This window comes from Python bivittatus, unplaced genomic scaffold, assembly GCF_059951505.1.
Source record: "Python bivittatus isolate LINGU-HERP-01145 unplaced genomic scaffold, Pbiv_v1 ctg000570_np1212, whole genome shotgun sequence".
NCBI classification, from domain to species: Eukaryota; Metazoa; Chordata; class Lepidosauria; order Squamata; family Pythonidae; genus Python; species Python bivittatus.
In genome coordinates, this window is record NW_028277097.1 from 4,812,860 (window position 1) to 4,835,738 (window position 22,879).

The following is a 22,879-nucleotide window of genomic DNA, read 5'->3' on the forward strand; positions in this document are numbered from 1 at the left end:
AACTAAGTTTCCTTATTACCATCACTGCTTTGATTTAAGCCCTGAGATGTTCATGATCAAACCAAATGATTGGGGAGGAGGGTACCTATATTCTCATTGTTGACTTACTTGTTCCACAGGCCTGAGCTCCTTAGAGTTCCAAGGCACTAACAGAGAGCCAGTTTGGTGTGGTGGTTAAGGCACCAGGCTAGAAACCAGGAGAATGTGAGTTCTAGTCCCGCCTTGGGCACGAAACTAATTGGGAGACCTTGGGCCAGTCACTCTCTCTCAGCCCTAGGAAGAAGGCAAGGGCAAACCACTTCCAAAAACTTGCCAGGAAAACTACAGGGGCTAATCCAGGCAATCACTGGAAGGCAACACTGACTCGAAGGCACCAAAGGGGGGAAAAAATAGATTTTACAATTGGGTCAACCATGAGCCACAATCAGCTCACATTCAAGCAAAGACAAGTCTCATCACAGACCTGTCACATACAACTGCAAAAAAAAAAAAAAATCACCCACAGGCCTCAGTAAACAATCTTAATCCATCTACTTTCAGACTAAAACTAAGAGTAGTCAATAGGTCAAACTTAATCAGGTAATTCTTTGTTTATGACAGTGTAAGCAAAAAAGGCCCACTGGCCACACTTTGTCCTCCCAGCCTTCAACTGAAGCCCTGGGAGCAACCCCAGATTGTGCTAATAAATTTAAATTTAAATTATGACATTGCTGGTCTTCTGTTTTATCTCCCCAAAGATGGGTGCTAAGCTTCTGCCCAAATCACAAAATAAGGCACACATGCCTCCTGCAGCCTAGGAGGCCAACATTTTTTTCAAAAATTAGGAGCTATCCCTGTTGGAAAAAAAGTTGCCTCCACCTGATTTCTCTCTCGCTCGCTCTCTTTCCACTGCTCCAGAAAGCTTTTTCAGGCAGCATGGATGACTCCAATTTCTACCTCTTGAATTTCAAACTATATCAACTTCATCATGTGTAGTGCACTCCCAAGCCCCCTGAGTTGATTGAGGCTCACTCCCTAACAAGTATACTATGAATAGATGCTTCCATCCAGAACTGACTTTGCTGTCCCACCAGAGAATGTTTGCCCACTTGTTCATTACCTTTTGCTCTGTTGCTCAAACATTGGCCAACCCATTTCCCTGGAAATGAATTTCTATCAAAAATATTATTAGATTCAAGTGCCATCCTTCTATAAAAAAGATTATCTTAAATAATCTTTTAATAAAAATAATAAAAGTCACTCCCTCTCAGCTGATCTACCTTTGTAAATTCTTTGAGGAAATAAAATGGCAGATGATGAACTATTTTCCCAAATTATCTTAAATCCCCTAGTGGAAAAGTAGGATTGAAAGTAATAAAGTACAAGTATATATTTGTACACACTCTCTCTCAATAGATGAGAGAGAGAGAATATTCATTTTAGGAATTGGTGATATTCATACTAATGAAGCAATCTGAATCAGAAATAATGGAGACTATGGTCCAGTTAACATTTTGATGCATTTTAACTTCCGTTTTCGTTTTCAGAGCCTATAAACCAGTGTTTCTCAACCTTGGCCACTTGAAGATGGGTGGACTTCAACTCCCAGAATTCCCCAGCCAGCATGGCTGGCTGGGGAATTCTGGGAGTTGAAGTCCACCCGTCTTCAGGTCACCAAGGTTGAGAAACACTGCTATAAACAATTCAGAATGAAAACTGAGTGGGATCCAAAAATGCATAGTTTTGCATTATTCAGATCTTCTTGAACCAAAGCAACAGTGGGCAATTGCCATTTCTGTGATTATGATACACAGAGATACTCACCTTCCCTGTCATCTCCAGTCCACATCAAAGGTAGATAAATCTAACAATACAGTACAGATGGACTGGAATTTGTGATAGGGTGCAACAATAACTGAAGAGTCCCAGCTTACCTGAACATGTTCTAGCCCCATTTTCTCATCTGAAATTTTACCTCCACATCCATGCCTAAATTAAGCTTCCAATTTTATAGTATCCATGAAATACTTTTCCTTACCTCGGGGAAACACACACTTTTAGTGTACTTTTGCTCAATCCTAATCCCAAAAGGAAATATTTCAGATTCTAAAGAAATGTGCAGCAAAATTTATTCCATATCAGTCTTCTCTTTTAACTCTTGTAACTAAGAAGGGGCTCACACATAATGCCAAAGCACAAATAAGGGAGGTACAAAACAGCCTTGTGTTTGCAAAATCCTCTGCACCGCTGCACCCTGAATTGCTCATTCAGGGTGCAGTAGTTAAGCAAGACGTTAAGCACTTGAAGTTAAGCAAGAAGGAGGTTCCAGATCCAACTGTGATTAATATGTGATTTCAAAATAAAAAATTGGAAATAAAAAACTCTCAAATATTAGTTTTCTACTTTAGATGCACCAAAAGGAAGTGGTTTGGAACGTATAACTAAAAATGCAAATGAAGAAAATCTCAAATAAAAAGCTTGTTCATGTAATATATTATGCTTGGACATGATGTTTGGAGCAATCCTGTGTGCCTCCATCATTTCACTTGTATATCTAAAAAGGGGGGTTTTTTTCCAGGCAGTTACCAAAACATAAAAATTTCTTCTCTTGGCCTTCTGATTAACGTTTAATTTCCATTCTGAGGAAATGTATATTAACTATTAAAGAGATTCTGATGTTCTTTCTTACTTCTGGTTACTAGTCAAGTCTAGAAGAAATAGATGGTCATGCTTTATTGAAACTTGTGTAAAACTTTATATACAGATATAACAAAATAACTCTTGTCATTTTACTTTCTTTTTCTTTTCTTTTTTTTCTTTTTTGTACTGTTTATTTAAATAAAACAAATATTATCCAGTCCTTCTAGTCTGCTCTTGTCAGCTCCAACTGGAATTGATGCTTCTCAGCTCTGAGCAGTTCTGATGTTCAGTACTGATCTACTAAAGGCAAAATGAGCCATCAAGTAAGCTGTATGGTCTACTAACAAACTATTTTTAATGGCTACATTACAGTATTACCAAGTCTGCAGCATTTAATCAATGAATCAATTTATTCATTTGAAAGCTTTTGGAAATCAACTGAAAGGCATCCCCTATTAATTTGGGCAGTAGTTTTTATGTCATTGGGCATAACGGCAATGGTTATTAATTAGGCAATGGCTTTTATGAAAACTATTTTGTTATAGTTTTCATATTTTTAAAAAAACTGCATATGTCAGGCAACTTTTTAAGAGGAAATTTCTATTTTACTCTTCTACTTTCTTATACGTATTTCTTCTAAAGCAGTGCTTCTCAAACTTGGCAACGTTGGGATGTGTGGACTTCAACTCCCAGGATTCCCCAGCCAGCCATGAAGTCCACACATCTTAACGTTGCTAAGTTTGAGAAACACTGCTCTAAAGGAGCATCTATTGAACCGCAGACATGCATGATCCAAAGACAAAGGTATCCCCTTAAACATTGTTTTACTTTTATGCAAATACATATGGATTTAATTTCCTTAACCAGAGTACATTTCGTTAAAGTAACACATTATTAGCACTGGCAGACTGATAGTCTTTGCTTTGTGGCTGCTACAACTTAGGGGTTGGGTTGTAGTGGCTCTCGTTAGCAATCATGCTGATTTGGGAGGGGGGTGTCATTGGGAAGCAGACTGCTGGAGACTTGGCTCCTTAGCCCTGCAATAGCCCTAGAACTGTGAAGAGTATGGTGGGCAAATGCTTGTGTTTCCCAGATAAAACTTGACTCTCTTCCCATTTTCTCTTTTCAGTTTTCTTAAATCGCTTGTATTACATTACTGTAACACCTCACAGATGCAAGTTTTGTCTTCTGTAGTTTCCTGTATGTTTTATTTGTTTAATTTCATTTTAAAACAAGTCTTGCTCTTGTAACTGTTTCAGCTGGTACCTCAGTTTCTAGGAAAATAGCCAAGAAGAGATGTTCCCACTCTTGAATACCATTTGCATACTTGTTTTATACTATAAGCCATAAATAAGAATTGATTATGATCGTTTATCATATGAGCAGTTACCTAACTTAATTTTTGTAATTCGCATCTCTCTCCCTCATTCTCTCTTTCACCATTTTAATTTATCAGTACTCTAAATACTTGATGAGTTCAAATAGTCCTTGCTTAACAACCACAATAGGGACCGGAAAATTGGTTGTTAAGCGGGGCAATTGTTAAGTAAGTCATGTGACCAGACCCAATTTTTATGACCACTTTTATGTTGGCTGTAAAGCGATCACTGCATCGTTAAGCCAATCATGTAGTTGTTAAGTGAATCCAGCTCTCCCAATGGATGTGTTTTGTTTAACAACCATGATTCATTTAATGACCACATGATTTGCTTAACAACCATGGTGATTCCCTTTATGAGCATCATAAAAAAGGTCATAAATAGCAATCACGTTACTGCAGGAGGTGGTGCAATGGTTTGCGATGGTCATCAGTATGAGTACAGGTCGTAAAGCACTTTTTCCGAGGCTGTCATAACTTCGAACTGTCATTAAACGAATGGTTGCTAAATGAGGACTACCTGTATCTGGAATGCAATGAGAATAATAGCCAGAAGTAGGTACTCAACCAACTAGCCCCTTCTTGGCTATAGGCCAAATACTAGAATCCTTTTTTGTGTTTGTTTTGTTTTTGTCAACGTACATAGAAATGCTTGCTTTCTTCCTGTATAAAACACTGATCATTCCCTTTAAACTCCACGCAAAACTAAAAAGAAAAAAAAAAAAGAACTGGGTGTGCAAAAGATATGGCAGCTCCTTCCAGCTTGCCAGTTATGGTTAAGTTTTAGGCCACAGCTGCATCACTCCTGGACAGAAGACTGAAATGGCTGGAGTATAGAGTCCCAAACAAATACATGTTTGTGGAAGGCTGCTGGACTCTACTATTAAATATGAACATGGGAAGCTCAGTCTTAAATGGCCACTTAACTATGAGGCATGTTTCTTCCCAAGTCTTTTTACTGGAGAAGCTTGGAATCAAACTTGAGGCATTCCCATGCAAACCAGTGTCCCCTCCTAAGATAGAGCAACAGGTTATCCTTTCTCATTCATTTTCTCTGCATGTATATTTATTTGGATTTTTCTCCACTATAATTTTGTATATTTTTATGGGCAGTGTCATACAAAAACATTATAAAAATTCAGCATGGACTTTACTAAAACAGGAATAATTGTGATGTCTGGTTCTCTACAAAGTTGTTGAAAGAAGTCCTTTCCAGAAATGCTTAATAAAAATAAAGAACTGAAATGTGAATGACACATAGCCCCATTATGTGATTCAAAATTTGTGCAAAGGGAATACAGGACCTGGATCTTATTTAGAGGCATATATATATATTTCCACAGTGAAGATGACCTCAGTTCTTCTTTACATGATACTCTGCAAAGATGGAAACTCTTTTGTCACCTTTCGGTGTATTTGAATCAAGACCAGGTACTTTTCCTAGCCATACCTAATTTCCTTCTTTCTAGCCATACTGGTTCATGACTGTTGCTAATGTGCATATTACCCATAAAATAATGTAGAGGGAGACGAAAGTGTTAAGCAACCTTTTCCTAAAGAGCTGAAGACACTTTTTTCTCCCCACAATACTACAAACTGATGCCACATATATTTGTTATACACACCACAATACTTATACCATCTCTCCTGACTAATGAAGCCATTGAAAAGATTTGATTTACCATGGTAACCATGGCACGGACGACAGGTTTCTCTATTCCAGTGCACTTGATCTGCTGCATGTAAGATCACATGGCAAATTCAATTAAGCTGTTGTAATGGATGATCCTTAAAAATCCTCTCAGTATCTCACTGATGACAAGAAAATTAGCAGATGAGAATCCACTTATCCTGAAGTTGCTGTGGAAGGAAATCTTGCTCCAAGACATCCAGGAGACTACAGATGTTATTGATCTGTCCAGGGTCCTGATACAAGTTCAAGTGTATTCATAACGCTGCCTGTTCACCTGATCATAGACAGAAGATGAGGAGTGCTCACGCTATGTTGGTTTCAGAGCAAACTGCTTTGCAGCATGTTACTAAAAGTCACAAGAAGCAGCCATTGCTTAAAGCAGGTTCCTAGACTGTGGGCTGGAGCTTACCATGGCCAACACAAATGCCAGTTTGCAGTTAGTACCAAATCAGAAAGTACTGTAAGGATTTACCTAGCACCAATATCCTAAAGCAGTGTTTCTCAAACTTGGCAACTTTAAGATGTGTGAATTTCAACTCCCAGAATTCCCCACAGTGAACAAAAGCCTAATATTGCAAGACACATCATCAAATACTGTATGGCCCATTTGCTCTCTCTTCAGAGCTTGAGAGTTAGTTAAAAAAAATTAAAAAAATCTGATGCCAGGACTGCTAATTTCCACTGCAGCCTTGATAACTGGCTTTCCCTGCATGTTTGAAACTTCCATTGTTCTTATCATTCTTCTTGTGCAGGGAGAACCCCATAATCCAAAGCCACTGAGTAGAGCTAAGAAATTTTTGCTGACAAAGTAGAAGAACCAGTAGAAGTGGTGGTGGTGGAAGAGGAGGAAGTGGTACATTTGACAGTCTCAAATTTCTGAGTTACAACCACAAGAGAAAGGTACACAGGTTTAAACAGGAGCCTTCATTGCTGTTTAGACAGGCCTGTGTCCAATTTTTTTTTTTTTAATCTGTTCAATCATGTCCGGTTCTCGGAAACTACCTGGACAAGTCCCTGCAGTTTCCTTGGCAAGGTTTTTCAGACATGGTTTGCCCTTGCCTCCTTCCTAGGGCTGAGAGAGAGTGACTGGTTCAAGGTCAGCCAGCTGGCTTCAGGCCTAGGTGGGACTAGAACTCCTGGTCTCCTGGTTTCTAGCCTGGTGCCTTCACCACCACACCATACTGGCTCTCGTATCCAATTACTGGGGCAGGAAAAAAAACAATTAATGCTGCTATACCAGACTTCCTCTCCTTTCCCATAAAATAAGTAGGAAAAAAAGCCAAGTGCAATGTTATTTCAAGAGGAAGGGAGAAATACAGCTGAAACACCCACAACCTGAACAATCTCTTCTACAATCAAGTTCCCTATTAAGAAATTACCCAGAATACAATACAATTCTGTGGCAGCAAACTGTGTACCACTATAGGTAATAACCATCGTGCTAACCACACTATGCAGCAACATACAGTATACAATTACAGTAATAGATAATAACAAGAGACTTCTTTTGAAGTTCTGTCTATTGACACTCCATACCACCAAAGGAAAAACACCAAAGTGGTGGTTAAAATTCAATTTGTTAAGTAAAAGGAAAGCTTGATTGCTTTTCTTTAAAGAAAGAAAGCTAAGCCTTTGTTTTATATAAACCAAGTCAAATATCTGGGGATTCCAGAGTGTAATGTAGCAGCTTTATAAAGGTGCCAAATCAGCATTCTTTGTAGTCTGCCATATTTTGGAACAGACAGCAGGTTCAAAAATAATTTATTTTCAAATGATTAATTTAAATAAATAAATAAATACCAGGTATCCTTATTACTAAAATTCTAATATCCTAATATCCTTTTTATATCTGCAGTCAAAAGGTGAGAGAAAGCAAAGGCGATTCTTGCATACTGATAGCAGCGGTGTTTCCCCTTACTGAAAAAGTCTCTCAATTTGTCTAAGAGCTTTTTCAAAAAGAAATTAAAATTATGCAAACGCCTATACTGTCTGTTCCATATTTAGTGCCCAGATTACCCATAAAGTTATTCCTAACTCATACATTCCTAATTAGCTTTCCTAAACCAGCAAAGAGTGCAGTGCAATCAAACAGTTCCAATAATCCAGAAATCTGAAATAAATGGTTTTCAGGGAAAAAAGATGAAGCAGTGATCAATCAGCTCAACTCCCAGCCCACCAAAATGATTCTTCAAACCTCACAGCACATGAATTATTTATGATAATCTATGCAATTCACATACTTGAGCTCCTCATGAGGTTTTCATTTTCCCTCCTTCGATTTTACTTTTTTATTTATTTATTAACTAGATTTATAAGGCTGCCCAACTCAAACCATGTAAGTCCAGGTGGTGTACTGAAAGCGTGTGACGGTGGTTTTGGACAACTTACAAACTCCAAATGCTATTTAGATCCATCCAAAGCTTGATTATCCCATAATTTTCACAACAATACAGCAATATGTCATTTGGGAAGAAGTGTGCATTTAAAGATCTGACTGCCAAAATTTCATGCTGGACTCTATAACAGGCCTAGCAGGGAAATGACAACAAAAGTATAATTCTTGATCATATGCTTGAATTCTCTTCAGGATATATTATTCCATAAGCAAATTCTGACCAAATAATTCATGACAAGGGAAACCCTTCATTCTTTCAGGTTTTGCATCCTCTGCAGGATGTTGATGGTGAATGGGGCCAAAGCAATTTGGATGAAGGCAAAGCCAAAAGTGGAAGAAGGCAAAGCATTTTTCTCTCTCTCTCTCTTCCTCTTCCCAGAGGTATAGGAAGACAGAGATATGACCTGACTATCTACAGGTTGGATTGTTTGGTCCCTCTTGCCCAATATTTTCTACTCAGGCCGGCAGGGTCTAATGCAGAGATCCTATCCAGCACCTGATACTTGTTTAAGGTTTTAACTGCAAATGCCCTAGACTGAACATAGGAGCTGATGCATGTAAGTATGAATTCTGACATATCATAGGCTAGAACACTGTTTCTCAACCTCAGCAACTTTAAAATGTGTGGACTTCAGCAACCAGAATTCCCCAGCCAGCCATGCTGGCTGGGGAATTCTAGGAGCTGAGGTCCACACATCTTAAAGTTGCCAGGGTTGAAAAACACTGGGCTAGAATGTGATCAGAATATTAGGTTTTCGAAGTCTATTATTCCACATGCATTCCCAATATATATTTATTTATGGAACATATTTCTATGCCACTGCAATAAAAATGACTCTCGGAGGTTCACGGAGAAAAAAATATAATACAAAGCAAAACCCACAGAAAAATAAAAATACAACCGTACTGCAAAAATACAAAGAAAATAAAAGATGCCAACAGCAAATCCAGTCAGGCAAAGGTTTTCCGAAACAGCTCAGTTTTTAAGAGCTTTTGAAAGACCAGCAAAGAGGGAACAGGCCGGATCTCCACTGAGAGGCTGTTCCACCATGTTGACTGTGCAACAGAAAAGCACTGCCTCCTTGCCTCAGACCCCCAAACTTCCCGAAAGTCTGGAACTTGCAACACATTCTCCTTGATATATCTAATCAGTCAGGCTGAAGCTGGCTGGAGAAAGTAGTCCTGAAGATATCCTAGTGTTGTACTATGAAGACTTTACAGGTCCAAACCAGCACCTTAAATTGGACCCAGAAACGAATTGGCAACTGATGCAGAATCTGCAAAAACAGTGTTATATATTCCCAACATCAGGAGCCCAAAGGCATGTGGGCTGCTGCATTTTGAACCAACTGCAGTTTCTGAATATTCTTTAAGGGTAACTCCAATTAGAGCTCATTACAATAATCTAGAAGGATGGTGACAAGAGCATGAGTTAGGATTGCCAAGTCCTCCTGCCCTAGGCAAGGGTGCAATTGATTCTAGAAGGACCCTCGTTTACCAAGCCTATCCTGATTTCGCCAAACTACTGTGCAGAATGAAAGAAGTTCTTGTGATTCAAAGAAGTACTGTAGGAAAACAATCAGGTAATGCAAATATCATTAGGTTCTTATGGAAGAAGAAAAGTCCCATTTATCCATTTGTCACCACAGCATGTATCTTTAATACCTATACTCAGCAGCATCACCTACTTGTATCTTTTGGTCCTAAGTTTTCAGATATGCTATGGATTTCTGCCTACAAGACAGTAAATAGGAAATTACCCACTTTCCCATCAACTGATATGAGACAGAGATTTAAGCAGGCTGAGCATCTTGCCCCTTATGAATCTAACCAAAGCCACCAGCAAGCCAAAAATACACATCAAAGTCACATACCAGAAAGCCTAGCCTGTATTTGTTCTGGCAACATGAGATACATGTCTGTACAGAGTCAACATCGTCCATCATAGCAAAGATGTCATTTGTCAGTGAGCTCAAAATTCCCTTTGTTTAGAAACCTAACTAATTTTCAAGATAGTTTTTTGTTTTGTTTTTTAAAGACCTGGCAGGTGTTAGAGCTGAAGAGAAGAAAAGCAGGTCCTTCCAACAGGCATGCCCTCAAGGGAGGTTGATGATCTAAAGGTGAAAGTAAAACAAAGTTCGCAAACTTTTTATTATATGTAGGAACAGAATCTACATCATTTCATTTTTTTTCCATTGTTCCCCTTCAGACATCTGGCTGGTTGCCGCTTGGAATGTGGTCAGAAGTAGAAGCTGAACTGGCTAACTTATGGTGAGATACTAGAATGTTGTCAAGGGGAATGTAAAATAAAATCAAGAGAAAAACTGGTGGCAGAAGGATATAGTTGTGAATGGTTCTCTTATTTACAATTATTAGATAGATTCAAAATAGACAAAAGAGTTTATGGTTTTGAACATTGTAAGACTGAGTTTGAAATAGAATTGTGTACAAATGAGGAACATTAATTGCTAAAATGTATAAACTTTTATTGAAACTTGAAACAGAAGAACAAGTGAAGGAATGGAAAGTGGGCTAAAATTTTGGTTGTAATATACAGATGGAACAATGGGAAAATATGTGGCTGAAAGGACTGAAATTTACACTATGTTATAATCTTAAGGAGAATTTTTATAAAACGATGTACCATTGACATACGTCACCAGAGAAATTGTCTAGAATGTATAAAGCCACTTCAAATTTATGTTGGGAATGTGAACACCAAGAAGGGACATTTTATCATGTTTGGTGGACGTGTAAAAAGCTAGAAAATTCTGGATTCAAATACATACATTGGTTAGAGGATTATAAATATTTATTTATTTATTAAATCAATTTATATAGCCACCCATCTCACCACAGGCAACTCTGGGCAGTGTACAACAAAGCTAAAAACAGTAAAATACATTAAAAATATATAAAACAAAATAAAACTATTAATAAAATAAAATAACAAAATGTTAATATACAATTGAAACCAGAGCTTTTTCTTTTGGGATTGATGGACAAATAGTTGGAAAAAAGTTAGGGGACTTTGTTTTCGTACATGATAACTGCAGCAAGATTATTGTATGCGCAAAGATGGAAAGATTCAGCACTACCCACAATGGAGCAATGGTTGGTGAAGATGATCGAACTTGCTGAGATGGCTAAATTGACTTTTTTGATCAGAGAAAAGACAATATATACATTTATTGCTGACTGGAAACTCCTAATAGACTTTTTGCATGAAACAAAAAAAAATGAGTTTATGATTTATGGTTCTGATGATTAGACAGGATAGATTATAGAAAGAAGAGAGTTATGTTACAACCATAGAGTAAGAGGTAAATTTATAATTGTACTTATAACTGCTCCAAAGAAGATTGGAAGCTACTTCTTTGCATCTTTTTTCTTTCTTTTCTATTTTTCTTTTTTTTTTTTCCCCCTTTCTTGCACTTTTAGCTTTCTCTTTCTCTTTTTTTTCTTTTTCTTACTTTACATTAGTTTGTATTAGTTTTTATCTTCCTCTTAAAAAAATCTTTAAGATCTTTAAATTTTCTTAAAATCTTAAAAATCTTTATTAATCTTTATTATTAACCCTAAGATTTTCTTACAATCTTAAAATCTTCTAAATAAAATTATATTTAATTTTTAGATTAAATATATTAAGATTAAATAAATCTTAAGATTAAAATCTTCTAAATAAAATTATATATAAAAAAAAAAAAGAAGTGGAAGCTGAACCATCAAGGTAGCTAGGAGACCCGTGCATCGGTATGCCATTATGCCATTGTTTCTGGAAGAACAGCCTGCATGTACATTACAGGCAAACACTCTTCCTCAAATGATTCAGTTTCTAGCGTATTAAAACCTTTTATTGCCAACTCACAGTCCAACCCACGCAGGAGGAAGTAACTCCTTTTATCTCATGATTGCCTCCAGAACAGTGATTTCCTCTAAACTCCCCTCATATACCAGAAGAGCAAAGTTCAGGAAAGAGACTTAGGAAATATTGCACCTTTTTAAAAAAGAGTTGAGTTCAGGGGAAGGTTCCTTCTTTTTCATTTTGGCTTTCAGCTCCTCTAGAGTCCCTTACTATTGCCCATATTACCTGAAGTTGATAGGCATTAATATTCAAATCACTTGAGGGAATACCAACTTGTCAAAATAATTAATGAAATATAAAATGACCACCTGGATTGACAACATTCTTCACATATTCTGTTCCGGTGTAACCTGGACAGAGGAAATGCAAGATGAGAACAAAAGGTTTTAACACTGGGGGAAGAAGTTAGAAAGTCTGGATTAACTCTAAGAACGCTTTCTTGAGACGTGTATGTGTGTGCGCACGCACGCACATATGTGCGTGCATGTGCATGCATGCCTTCAAGTCATTATTGACTCCTGGCGACTGCCTGGACAAGTCCGTGCATTTTTCTCGGCAACATTTTTGGAAGGGGTTTGGCCCATCCTTCTTCCTACAGCCAAAAGAAAATAACTGGCCTAAAGTCACCCAGCTGGCTTCATGCTTAAGACAGTAGTAGAACTCCCAGTTTCTAGCTTAGCGCTTTAACCACTATACCAACCTAGAGACCAAATGACAACAATTGGTGGGGCTCCCAAAATCCCTACTACTTCCCAAGTACAACTCCTCTGTGCTTTTCTGCTTTTTATAACACTTCATCTGACAGGACTCTGGAAGACCAGAAAGCTTGCATTTTACTTTTGGGTTAATTTGGTTGGCCCTAATAAAAGTACTAGACCAGTGTTTCTTAACCTCAGCAACATTAAGATATCTGGACTTCAACTCTCAGTCTAATGGCTGGGAAATTCTGGAAGTTGAAGTGCCCCCAACTCAAAGTTGCTGAGGTTACAAAACACTGTACTAGGCAAAACAATGTTTGTAGTTTTGCTCTATCGCACCAACAACTCAACATGTTATCATTGCAATAATAAAAATGCATGTTTTGCAAATAATTCCTTTCTCTGGAATGATACATCATCAGAATGATAACAAAGTCCTAATTCTGTGCAGAAGAATGAACCACAACTCTTAATATCGCTGGTTGGTTATGCACACATGCTACCCTTCCCTCCAAGAGACAAGGATGCACCCTAAGATAGAACGGCTTAGAAAATGCCAGCAATGTGAAATGAAACAATATAGAAATAGCCACACAGGCAGTAAAATTATCAAGAGGAAAGTGAAAGTGGTAGCAAAAATTTTTAATGGTGCTTTAAAAGAGTCAAGAGTCTTTTTATGCATAGTGCATTACAAGAATTATCCAGAGTCCTTCCATACAAACATGGATAGACAGAAAGAATATATAGAGCAATGACATGTCTGATAAAATTGTCCATTATATTGCAATTTTGTAAGTTATATTGTTTTTATTGGTTAAAAACCTAACTTCTTTTTAAAAATATTTTTATTAGAATTTTTCAATATAATAAAAGTATAAAAAATTAAAAGAATACAGAAAAAAAGAAAAAAAGAAATGAAGTGAAAAAAAGAAATGAAAAAAGAAAACATAGAATTATGACTTGCACACTTCTTTCTATGAAGTAATTGCCATCTTATTCTTCCCCCTTCGTCTTTGACCCTTTTTAATCCCCCAATCCATAAATCATCAATTTGGTCTTTTCTTCTTTCAACAAAAAGTCCATATAAGGCTTCCAGCCTTTTAAAAAAGTCTTTTTTAAACACTTTTTTCCCTGGCCAAGTCAAGCCTGACTTCTGATGACTTCATGGACACATCCATATAGTATTTTCAGAAGCTATACAGAAGTGGTTTGCTGTTGTTTTCTTCCAGGGTGATTTTGTGACTCCCCAGTCTAGGTTTCAGCCCTGGTATTCCCTACTAGTCTCTTAACCCTTCAAGTCTTTCAGCAAGAGACTAGGAGAACTTCTGCTGCTTTTACAATCATAAACTGCTGTCAGCATTCTCAGCAGTTGCCCAGTTCATACATTATCATTCTCCATGCAAACGTATCTTACAAAACTGCTCACATGGGAGCAAGTTACACAAGTGATGCAATTGCAATATAATGATTGAATAAGAATGTAAGCAGAAAAGTTCTCTGCTCAAGTCTCATTAGAGCCAAGAATTAATTACATAGTCATAGTCAAGTTAGAGCCTCTTGGGTTTAGTTCCCTATCTCTACCATGAGGATAATCTTCTTTACAAAACTGAAGATTAGTCAGATAGGTAGGTAGACACATACATACATACATACATTACTATAAATTCTCAAAAAAGTGCATATATAAACATTAAATTATCATATTTATCTATTATGTGAACCAAAACCGAAGATGTTTTGATTTGACAGACAAGGGTCACTGCCCATTACAGATGCAAAGAATGAAATTCTGACTTGTAATTATCATCACTAAGAGCCAACCTTGCACATTATATGTCTAAAACAATAACACTAAGAAGAAGCAAAACAAATTCTTAGGACTCCATATATCCATTGGAAATTTTTGAAGAGTTTTAATTAAAAAATCATATAGTATTAAAAGGTCATTAAGCCCTGGCCATAAACTACTGATTGTTTCTATGAAGCATCATTGATGAAGAAGCAAATCCATCAACTTCTCTACTTATAAAATTTAGTTCTAAATGTGGCTTGAATTTGTTTTGGGTTTTCTGCTTAGAGCTACTAGGTCAAACTTTCAAACGGATCTTTCTAACACCAAAGCTAATTTATTTTCCACTGAATAAACACTTTTTAATCCTATATTGTATACTCATTACTCTATCTGCATATACACACATAGATTAAACTCTAGTCCTTCACCTGAGTTAAGTACCAACTATTTACTCCTTACTATCAGTGGAATGAAGGCATGAGGAAACATGTTTGAATTAAAGTTATAGTCTTTATTAACCATAACCAGGATATACAATAAGTGTAACGTCACAACCCAAAATCACACTGAGCTATCTACTGTCTCCCAACTTTGAGTGAATCTTGTAAAGTTGTTATCAAATGGCATTTTTTTCTGTGACTGAAGGGGAAAATAATCAAACACATGACTAGAAAGTAATAATGTTTAATTAAATATAAATGTAAATAAAGGGAAATAGAAAGTTATTTTTGTCTTGGTTTTTTCTCGAATAGTTTTTAGAATGTGGCCATCAACATGTTATCCAAAGACAAAATGTAGCCCAGACATAGCTACATATACCAGACATAACATAATGAACAGACACTTTCCAACCTAGGCCTCACGTTTACAAATCTTAACTCTTATATCAAGTCCATACTGGCACTAGCCACAACCCAAAATTTGATTTGGGCTTTTAAACAACTGTCCATATTGAAGACAGTCAAAGAAGGGTTTTGGCCTCCACTAGGTATCTGCACTTGGTTTAACATAAGAATTGTTCTATCTTCTGAGGCAGACAATGTTTCAGAAAAGTTAAATGAATCCCAAGACCTGTGGTGATGCCCCTTCCTAACATACAACATAGATAGTTTTGAAGGAAATGTCCATGGAAGTCAGGACAAGTCACAAGAACCAGAGATCAGTGGTAAATCAGCCAGCTTGTATTTACAAGTCCCTAGATTCAAAACTTGGCATCTAGAGTTTCAATGATCAGGTAGCAGGAAATGAGGAAAAAAGAGTCCTCTATCTGTTATTATCTATCTAGTTGACAACATTTATTATTTTGACTGGAGAACTGCAGCCAATTTCAACAGCAGTCAAGAATAAACTAGATGGACAAACGGATAAGTCTAAGGCAATTTCTTATACAATACTGCATTTCTCTGTGTTAAAACTGCCATAGCATCAAAAAGATAAAGTTGGAGCTAAGGCTGCTAAGAAAATCTCTGAAATAAATAGTATTATTCAAATAATGATTCATGGACAAGGAAAGTGCTATTGTGTACTGGCCCTGATTGTATCCCCAAAGTGTGGAACAATTTCATTGTGAAAAAGATTTAGCTTGTCTTTCTTATTAATCTTGATTCAGGTGAATCTTCAGTATTGTCATTCTGCCAATTTGTATGGCTTTGATAAGGCTGTCCACTGCAGTTCCTTCAAAATATGATTACACAAACATTTTGATATTGTTATTTTTAGTTTGCTGAATTTTGAGACACTTTCTATATGTTTTATATGCAGCTTTGAGGATATGCATGTGTCTATGTATGACTCTATGTGTAGAAAAGAGCTTTCAACATTTTATATACAAAAGCAATAAACCATATTAATCTGGCCCTTGTGGAAAATGAGATGATGGGTCTGATTATCCTAAAATGATATGATGATGAACCAGATTTTCTACCTGAATATAGAAAATTCAAGCTCATTACTTTTCACTAAGCTCAATAGGTGAAACTGGGTAATTTTCAGCCCCTCATGACTAGTTTAGCTAAGCAGATCTCATGTTTTATGTTTCATGCCTTGATCTCTCAGTACTTCATACTCTTAGATCAATAGGTTTATAAAGATGAACCTGGAATGGCTCATTCCCACAAGCAGGTCATTAGTGCAGCCATCAAGTGACGACTGTGCATCTCTTGAATTGAGCTTCAGTTTAAGCTACCTTGCAATATTGTTGTGAAGATGAAATGCATAGTACACCAAGAAATCTTTGGAGAAAAGCCTAGATATGAGTTCTATAAACAAATTGTGCTGTGTTTCATTTTGCTCTAAAGCACTTAAGAAGCAGTGCTCTAAACCACTGGCCAAAAAAAGGAAACACCAGAGTGGTCTTGAACAAATGTTAGAAACTCATTTGCATCCCCCATACCAGTGCTACAAGAGTAATCAGCACTCATTTGGAAGACAAGGTAGCCTTTAGGCAAACTGCAGAAATGTCTTCTGGCATGCTACCCCATGAAGTGAACAAATAGCTCCTCAATTACATGTATTCACCAGTGACTGAGCTGTTAAGAGGCAAACGATATGAGTTACTGCCAAGCACACTTCATGCAAGGCTCCATAAACATGCTCTAATACAAGCCTAGTTATTACCAGGTCACCTGCAAAATAGGTGGAATAGGTAGGAAGTCAAATTCTGAAGTTGATGCATTTAGGATTAGAAACACCTATTGCCTTAAATATTCAGCAAGTCCAAACTAATCTTAACTACTGTGTGGTCAGTTCTAGGCTGCTGATCCAATAAAGAATTCCCTTAATGTTTCACAACAAATTCAGCTTCTGACTCACAGGAAGGACAGAAATCCTTTTGACCCAACTACACCTCTGAATAACAAGGTTCAAAAGTACATGCAACTGGACGTCTCTGAAGCAGGCTGGTACTATGCAGAATTAGGTGTGTTAGTCTAAACTTATTAACACACACATCAATGGATTTAAATATGTCTTAATTCTGCATAGGACTGGAATATGGAAGGGACTAGAAGTATCAACTGGTACATGAATCAGAGTAGCCTGAAATATATGGCAGACAGGGCCAAGCAGATGAGATGGCAAGATACACAGATAATAGTCCCTTGATCATTTAAATGCAACCCTGTTATAGGAGGAGGACTGCAAATTTGAACAAAGTAGTATATATCAAAAGAGGCTTTAAACTTTTTCCAGCAGAACCACTCTCACAATAAATACAGACCTCTGCTCTTGTCCCATCTGTATGGTAAAAGGCCTGTGAATCTTTTTGCTGGAAAAGAGCTGAGGGCAGCAATTTTGAATGTAAATTTTTTCTTCTGGAATATTTCCCTTAAACCTACCATGCCCCTAGCTGTCACAAAGGCTTTTTAAAAAAGAATCATACAACACAATGGATACAGACTTCAGGAACTATGATCAAACTAATTTCCAAACTGATCACTTGTTCTTGATATTTGATGTAATTCTACCTAATTTAAAATTCCTAAAAAAAAAAGATGAGCAACCATTTGTAGGATGAAAACTCCAGAATCTTCCAGAAACTCCAGTTAACAAAGCATTGCCATTAAAACAAAAAAAACACAGACCACAAAATGTATTAACTTATGTGAATATTTGTATCATTGGGACAACGTACAGAAACCAGATACAATTTTTTTTTTAAAACTATCAAATTTCATTGATTCAGTGTTTGGTTCCTACAGCAATACTTCTTATATGCACTATAAACTTTACTGATGCTATTTTTAATGCCAATTAGTTGTTGTATTAACAAAGAATATACAAACAGGTTCACATATTGCAATCTCTTTTTTCCATAGTACTGTGTTGTTGAGATAGATACCAAATTCCATGGCTGGTAGCATTCAACATTGTCTGTCCTGTTTCTGCTTCATATTACACCTAGCCTATAGGAATTTTTTTTTCCATGTCCCCCATTCCTCTCCTACCTACCTTTTACATGCATCAAACGTAATGTCTAAAGTCTGCAGATCGGAGGGAGACAAAGAAAAGGAAGTGCAGAATCAATGAACCTCTGATGACTAATAATCACCCTACAGAACACCTGTTCCAGGCCAATATTTCTTTGGAAGGAAGCCTCGAGGCATCACTAGCTGGAAATACAGGCTGTCTTCCAAGGGAGGGACAGTGAGAGCAACATTCCGAACTTATTCAACGCAAGCAGCTTACCAGCAGCTTTTGAATCACCAGCAAGTGAAAAGAAATACAGCTATTTTAAAGGGTGTTCATACCTTTTGGATCCTCCAACGTAGGTGAAGGTAAAAGTGGAATCTGCGTATCTGAAATCTGAAATGCAAAAGAGATGTATTGCTCTTGATCAATTGTGCCTGCTTGCCACATCTGTCTGCCTGGTCTGTTAACCTCCCCACGCCCTCAGCTCCCTCCCCAGAATGGCACACATATAGCACAAGGGATTAATTTAAGCCAGGAAATAAAAATAGCAACAACAACAACAACAATAATAATAATATAGCAGGAAGACCACTCCAGTCTACCCCTCCCTGCAACAAGTGCTCCAGTGCTATGGCAACGGAGAGGATTTCCATTATCAGTGGAGGCAACAGGCAGTAACCGACAAACTGCTCAAGGCAAATCAAACATGATCAGGAATGATTTGAGGACAGCAACATCCCCAAATATTGAAGATTTGAAATAAGAGGGCAGGGAAGGAGAGAGAGATTGGGGGGAAAAAAGAAAAGGTAACGTAGATAGGCACATTTGTGTACAATATCACTAAGTTCCACCCTAGGAGGTATACTTTTCACCACCACCTTCCCAGGCATGAAAAATATGATGGACAGACCCAAGCGCATTGTTCAGGCAAAGGTTTAAAAACATGGAGGGAAATTGTGTGCATGAAAAAGAAGGCTGAGGTGGATGGTGGCTTAGCTCTAAACTAAAATGCATCCTAACTAGGAAACCAGTGAGCAGAGATCCAACCTGCCCACCAATTAAGTGCCACAATAGCCACCTTATCTATGATGTGTAGGGGTGGAAAGGGGGAGGGGGTCTTCACATGAAGAAGAAGAAGAAGAAGAAGAAAAAGAAGAAGAAGAAGAAGAAGAAGACCACCACCCTAGAACAAAACGCCAAAGGATTCCCTCCAAACAGGTTCAGCCACCCTCCCATCAACATGTTTGGAGCCTCCTCCATCCACTCGCCCTCCCTCGAGAAAAACCGTCCGAAAGCAACTGAGTCGGGATAGGAAGAAAAAAACCAGGCTGGAAAACTCACCTGCAAACAAGCAGTCCTTCTCCGCCTTGCACTTTTGGATCACTATGTCAATATCCTTCTGAATCCTCTCTTGCCTTGAACACATCCCCATGAACTGAATCCCTGGGGGAAGGAAAAAAAGAAAGCTGCCTTGGGATTCCTACGCCGTCTCCCTCTAGCTCGTTTCCTCGCTTCCTTTTCGGTTAAAAAAGCGGTTCAAAAATGGAACCCTTCTAGGAAGACTGAGGGCTCAGCCAGAGAAGAGGAACCGCTCTCCTTCCTGGATGCGCGCGGAATCCGGGAAAAATCGGCGTTGCATGCCCAGATGCGCTCGCCCAGATGTTGATGCCAGTTTTCCCTTCGGGCTTGGCAATAGATCCGAGAGGGGATTCGGGGTGCTTTCGGCGCCGGCGGGTGCGTCGGCTGGCTGGCTGGCTGGCTGGGGAAGGGGAGCACCCCGGAGATCGAGCCCAGCGACTCTTCACTCTCCTCCTCCCCCTCCGCCACCGCTGGGCTGCTGGAGTGACGGGGGGAGAAAGGAGATCAGGCGGCGGCGGCGGCGGCGGCGTATCACAACAACCCCAGCGGAGGCTCCAGGCAGAGAGCGAGCAAGTCACTCCGCCGCGCGCGCGCGCGCGCACACACACAAACACACACACATATACACAGGGGCAGCTCCCCGAGAGGCCGACACTTCTGCAGCGACGCCGAGCCGCAAACCCCTCCTCTGGCCGCCGCCGCTCCCAGCCCAGACTCTCCGCCCGCTACGCGTACTGTTGCTTTCCGCCCAGCAGCGGAGCTGGAGGCGAACGCCGAGGCGCTCTTCCTCGGCGGTTCCTGCCTTCCTGCCTGCCTTCCTTCGCGGAGCCGTCCGCGGCTTCTACGGAAGGGTCACCGGCGGCGGGGAGCGGCTGCTGGCTGCGTGGCCTCGTCGCGGGGGGCGGGGGAGTAGTCTCGTCGCCTCCAAAGACCCGCCGGGTCTTGCCCCGCTCGCGCCCCTTTCGGGCTCAAAGGTTAGGCCTGCTCGGGATTGGAAGCGGGCTACTGCAGGGAGGGCGCCGCACGTGCCCAGCCCCGCGCGCCCTTGCCCCGCGCCGACTGCCCACGGTGTTGACGGGCGCTTCTCAGCAACGCTGCCCTGCCTGCTTCTGCGTGTAGACTTGGCGCGCCGGCCGTCGATGGGCGTCGCTGGTCGCGACCGAGCCGTAGAGGTTATGCTAGTGGGATTGGCAGGGTGACAGATCCTAGGCTAGGGAGCGGGGAGAAAGCGGGCTTCTGGATCCACGGGGAGGTCCCTCGGCCACCTTGGTCTCAGCCTGTCCAACGTCGCAGGGTTGTTGTAAGGGTGAAATCCTCCTTTGCAGGGTTGTTGAGCAGAAGGAATCCTCAACTGGATATCTTTGATGAAATGGAGGAGAAATGGATCGGTGTGTTAACATTGACATCTTAATGGTTCCACGTGGAAAGTTAATATGTAGGGAAAGGCATTTAGGGGAGTGCTGCACACAGATTTACAAAGTACCACAAGGTAAGCAGAAGAGCTAAAGTAACAATGGAAGGCCTCAGCCAGATAAACCTAATGAGTGAATACAATCTACTATGACTAACGGCGTTTTAGGTAGAAGGGCTATTGCATTTGTTATTTTATTAACCTTATAACCTGCCATTCTTTCAGCACCTCAAGGTGACATACCTTGAACACCTCTGATTTTTCCCCATGGCTGTGAGTGACTGGTCCAAAGTCATGGATTTGAACCTAGATCTTCCCAGCCCTAGTTCAACACCTTAAAATGCACCCAACATGTTTGCATGTGGCAATCATCCATCTGAGTTACTAATTGCTCTGTTAATTCTACAAATAACTAAACCAACCCAGGTGGCAAATGTGTTGTGTTTCCATATGTTGCAGGGTTAATGTAGCAAGCCCATGGTTAGCAGCTGAAGTTACATCTGTTTTAAGCCTCCATTATGAATGTACAAATAAAGCAGTTTTAGTTTCCTCAATTTCTCATCTTCCCCATCATTTTCCAGTTTAATTTCTCTTATTTTTGCATCAGTTTAAGAATTGAAACCAAACAGTTCACACACAGCTTTATGCATCCTTGTATACATTTCTTCTAATATCTGTGTTTCCTTTTTCTTAATGTGTTTTTGAGAAAGTTTTTTCCCCCCAATGCACTATATTTATGTTTATTTTCAGTGAATATGCACACTTCTGTGTATGTTTTCCCTCACTACATGCATTTTTATTGGGGAACTGCCATCTCACAATTAGAGAATGTAAAGTCAGGTCAGATTTCTCCGTCAACTGAAACTTCAGTGGTGCCTCAGTCCAAAGAAGCAGAGCATCTAAGACTTTGCTGAGATTTTGTACATGACACTAACACATCTCCCCAGTATCTGGGTCTGCAAACCCATTTCAATATCCCCAAATGTCCCTAAGGGATTATGGAAGAGTTATACAGCCACTACTGCCAATTTATTATTTTGTAGATTTTTTCTTGCCTTTCCTTGAGGAGCACATAGTGTTGTACTTCCACCAACTTTTCCAACTCAAAATCCTGGGAATTTGATCTGAGAAAAAACTACTGGTCAAATGTCCTCCAGGAAGCCTCACTTGGTTTGCATGTGATCCTAATCCAATGCTTTAGCCCCTGTACCATAAATGGCCCAAAAACCAATTGGTGATTCCAGCAGGTCCAAATCCAGGTCATTCCTTGATTTCTAGTTAGCAAGCCATGAACATGCAGGTTTGAGTCTGCCTCTAGGCCATTTTTGTCCATGTAGGAAGGTTGCTAAATTTAACTAGAAAAAGATAGAACCATTTAAAAAAAAATGTATACATTTTAATCAGAATGGGTTTGCATCAGAAAATTGTGTGTGTATATGAGGAGAGAGACAGAGGGAAGAACGTTAGACTATGACTCAGAAGATCAGACTTCAGATTCCTGCTCAGCCATGAAGCTCATTGGGTTCAGCCAGTTGTTTTACAGCCTTGCCAAGTGGAAAAGGTCCTCAGTCAGTTTAGGCTGAGGTATCATCAGTTCACTGGTGATACTTAATTGTGTGTTACCACCCCAGGCTAAACTGGAGATGCTGTGGAAGTTCTGATCCAAGGTCTGGAGGCTGTGAGAGTATGGATGGGTATAAATAAGCTCTGATCAAATCCCAGTAAGAGTTACTGTTCATCCAGAAACGTTCTGGCTTCAA

At 39.2% G+C, this 22,879-nt stretch overlaps 1 protein-coding gene across 2 annotated transcripts in view; it reads right to left on the reverse strand.

Annotated features, from left to right (window-relative positions):
- PARP8 (poly(ADP-ribose) polymerase family member 8) overlaps positions 1-20,470 on the reverse strand; it is a 160,844-nt gene extending 140,374 nt beyond the window's left edge. For both annotated transcript variants that reach the window (XM_088152720.1, XM_088152719.1), the window contains exons 1-2: positions 19,691-20,470; positions 18,688-18,742 (exon numbers count right to left, since the gene is read on the reverse strand). In XM_088152720.1, the coding sequence (XP_088008846.1) occupies positions 18,688-18,742; positions 19,691-19,781 (146 nt within the window). In that variant the 5' untranslated portion in view covers positions 19,782-20,470. The remainder of the gene's footprint in view (positions 1-18,687; positions 18,743-19,690) is intronic.
- Between the last annotated feature and the right edge of the window lie 2,409 nt (positions 20,471-22,879).